General features: G+C 36.0%; 1 protein-coding gene across 1 annotated transcript; it reads left to right on the forward strand.

Annotated features, from left to right (window-relative positions):
• The first annotated feature begins 1760 nt into the window (after positions 1 to 1760).
• Positions 1761 to 2805, forward strand: LOC140946352 (uncharacterized). Its single transcript, XM_073395454.1, has 2 exons — positions 1761 to 2106; positions 2352 to 2805. Exons 1-2 carry the CDS (start codon positions 1846 to 1848, stop codon positions 2637 to 2639), a joined length of 549 nt encoding a protein of 182 aa, XP_073251555.1. The 5' UTR covers positions 1761 to 1845; the 3' UTR covers positions 2640 to 2805.
• The last annotated feature ends 647 nt before the right edge of the window (positions 2806 to 3452 follow it).

Raw genomic sequence — 3452 nt, forward strand, 5'->3', positions numbered from 1 at the left:
ATCGCTAGGAATTTTTGCACGTAGATAGTAGAAAACACTTTTTGAGTGAAAATATTTGACAATAATTAAGAGAAAAACATCTTAAGAGAAAAGACAAAAAGTTTACTAAGATGTCGAGTTTCTTAGTTAAGAACTTTGATGGCTCGAGAGGTTTTTATTTAGTACATAAATCAGTTTGTAGTGGAATGCTTGATTGTGGTGACCCTTCAGTTAAGAATATCTTATTCTTTCTGTAAGAAGTGTTTGTAACTGTGGAGTCTGCGGATAAATTCTAAAGTGGGAATATTCTAGTAAACTTGAATGAAAACAGAAGTTAATCTTGAAGTTAAACAACTAAATTTGTTAAGCATAATTATTGATAATCAGCTTTGCTTAACAGTGCAAGACGGTTACATCGCGAGCTACAATTATAGATCGATTGCATCAAAAACGATAAATTTGATTAACGGTCTACGAGTATTTAATGCACATGTACACTCTGCTATCCTAACGAGCAGACCGAATATTAATGTGCATGAAGCAGTTTAAGTCGTTCTCGAATTGCTGGGATCTACAGTATTATAACCTTATAACCTCGTGTGCTTTCTTATTACCAACGTATACCGCACAGGGTCCTCCTTTGTTTTTGGAAAATTGCTATGGATAAGTTTTATATATACTTTATCGTAAAGTATGTAAAATATCTATTATTTTACATTAGTATATGTAAAATATAACATCAAAATAAATTTCGATATCAGAAAACTACTTTGAATAACGATTATACAGTCAACACTCTAAAGCCTTCGGAAATTCGATGAAGTGCTCGTAACTAGAGTTGGTCCTTTAACAGTGCAACATTCTCTCTTCAATTTTTTTTTTCGGCCAAAAAAGGAGTTGCTAAACTGATTTGAAATTGTGAAGAGATCATTGCATTCATTTCATAGCACAAAACTCACTCGTAAAGTCTTGTTGAAATGTTAATTCAGGGTCAGTTTTAGCCTCCTTCTTCTTGAATATATCAGTAGAGAAAGTCATATTACGGTGAAAGTGTTCAAGTACTGTGTACTTTTTACTAATCCGTGTTGAATAATCGAGTGGCTGCTTTCGGGAGCTTAGAAATAAAAGGAAGACAAATAAGTAGTTACCAAATTGAGGTTTATTATCGCGGTCACATTCCGGAGCGCTCACGAAGAGCTTCGATTGTATTTCCTTATTATGAATAGAGCCCGAATAGGTTTTAATATGTGTATGTCCTTTTTTTTTTATTTTCAAAAAAGAAAGAAAGAAAGAAAGAGTCAGTCTTATTGTTGTAGAGCAAAGGAGAACCTCGACCTTAGGAAGAGAAACAGTTTATTTTGAATCGTTGCAATCAACAATGGATTTTAAGTTCAGATGAACTCAGTAAGAGCATTTATGACATGGTCGAGAGATTTTAGCGCACGTTTAAAGAAGTGAAGCGAGAAAAGTCTTCTGTCAAAGTAACTTTATGAATTCTACTTTGATCATTAGAAAAATGAGGCTGTTATTTCAGCTTCGCTTAAAATTTTCTGCTGTGTTTTTGGTCTTTCCTTTTCGTTTTGCAATAGTTTAGTTCTTCCCTTAAAGTTAAATGAGCCATGGGATGGTCAAATGCCCGTGGCTGTTGTACTTAAGTTTGTGAATAATAACTGGACGTGATGTCAAAACCACTTAGTGATAATACGGCTAAATACGCAATAGAAAATATAATGATTTGAGATATGACTAACTTCCTGTTTGGTGATATAAAAGCCGTCTGCAACAAAGTCAAACCTTCAGTTGAATGACGCTTGCGGACCAGAGATCACCTCACTAAGCAGACAGTGTCTCTTTCGCAAACTCGCCATGAAAGCGTGCAGTTTTCTCGCTACATTTTCTCTGGCCATTTTTATGGCGAACGCTCTTACTACTGAAGAGCATGTCAGGACAATGTTCCGCCCGGAACACAGGGTCCATCTGCCGGAGCCAGGGATGTTAAACCTGCAAGAAGACGATTCGTCTGCGCTTGTTTCAAAGCTCAGTACTCAGCAAGGCGACGAATCCACAAAGTGCTTGGCCCTCTGTGAACCAAAGTGCGATAAACTTAATGTGCCATACTATTTGCAGGTAATGTCAGCGTTCTGTTAAAGTGATTTTTGAGTTTAAAAAACAGGCTGAAAGCACAAGTAAACAGCTCTCACGTTTCGGCCCATATTTCTTTTAGTCATAAGTTGCCTTGAAGATGAACAAAGAACATTTTTGCAACTAAAGTACAAAAGAACAGAAAGTTTACGACTGCTCGGATTTGAATGCATCTTTATTCTGTTTTTAATATTACCTTCAATGACATTAATTTCCGTTTTCCTTTACAGAAAAACGAAAGCTTCTTCCAATATGAGCAAACTCCTATAAACTGCGTGTTGGCGTCTACAGTTGTTTTCTCCTACAAGCACCGATGCAAGTGGCTGTGTTTGTACCTCTTTGACTGCTGCCGAGCCTGTAATGCCAAATATGCTAAATGCTACAATCAACTCCGCTTTTGGAAAGGCGGCCCAGCATTCTGCTATCGAAAGAGTTACCTCTGTATGTGCACATGTTTGGGCAAGCACCAACCCCCAGAGAATTATAAGAGCTTTCCACCGATCGCGATCAAGGGATAGAGATCGAAAGAGACAATTAAAAAGACAAATAGAACTCTGTAGCGTTTTAAACTAGCCCTTGTCAAAGAGTTCGTCAGTCATCTGCTGTAATTTTGTAGCTTTTTTGCGCATTCCTGTTTCTGAACTCATAAGAGCTTTCTTGTTGTATGGTGAGATATACTCAAAATAAAAAGTACAAGTTAAACTTAAGACTTGTTTGTGGTGTTAATTTGGGTCGTTTCCCTTGACCGGAGGATCAAATATTATCACCTCAGCTTCTTTCAAGATGGTTATCTATTTTATTATCCCAAATCTGTAAAAATTATCTCATTTTCTTAGCTATGTCGTCTGTTTTTGTGTACCATCAGAAATTACAAAACCCTATCTTGCGCCGATTATATAAAACTCTTTTCTCGCAATTTAAAACTCCGATCGACTTAACGTCAAACAATAACTAGAGAGGAAAAACAAAAGCGGTCAAGATACTTTCACACTCCAGATAAAGTCTTACACAGATCGCAAAAGGTTTAAGTAGTTGTACAAAATTGAAGTCACAGTGGCAGTCATCAGTGACTGTGTTTCGAAGACATCCTTTTCTGCAATATGTATTAATAGTTCTTCTCAGCGAAGAATTTGTTGAGGTTACTTACAAGGTTTCACAACTTCTAGTAAACTTCACATTGCGTAGCCTTCATATCCAAAGACTATCAAGTGAAAGATAAAAAATAATGTTAATAACTATAATTATTATTATAATAATCATGCAAACTGAAAAGACCATTAGACTTATTTGAATTCAAGAAAGGAAGCAATTCGTAAGAAAATTCAATATAT

The sequence above is a fragment of the Porites lutea genome, chromosome 8 (assembly GCF_958299795.1).
Source record: "Porites lutea chromosome 8, jaPorLute2.1, whole genome shotgun sequence".
Lineage (NCBI taxonomy): Eukaryota > Metazoa > Cnidaria > Anthozoa > Scleractinia > Poritidae > Porites > Porites lutea.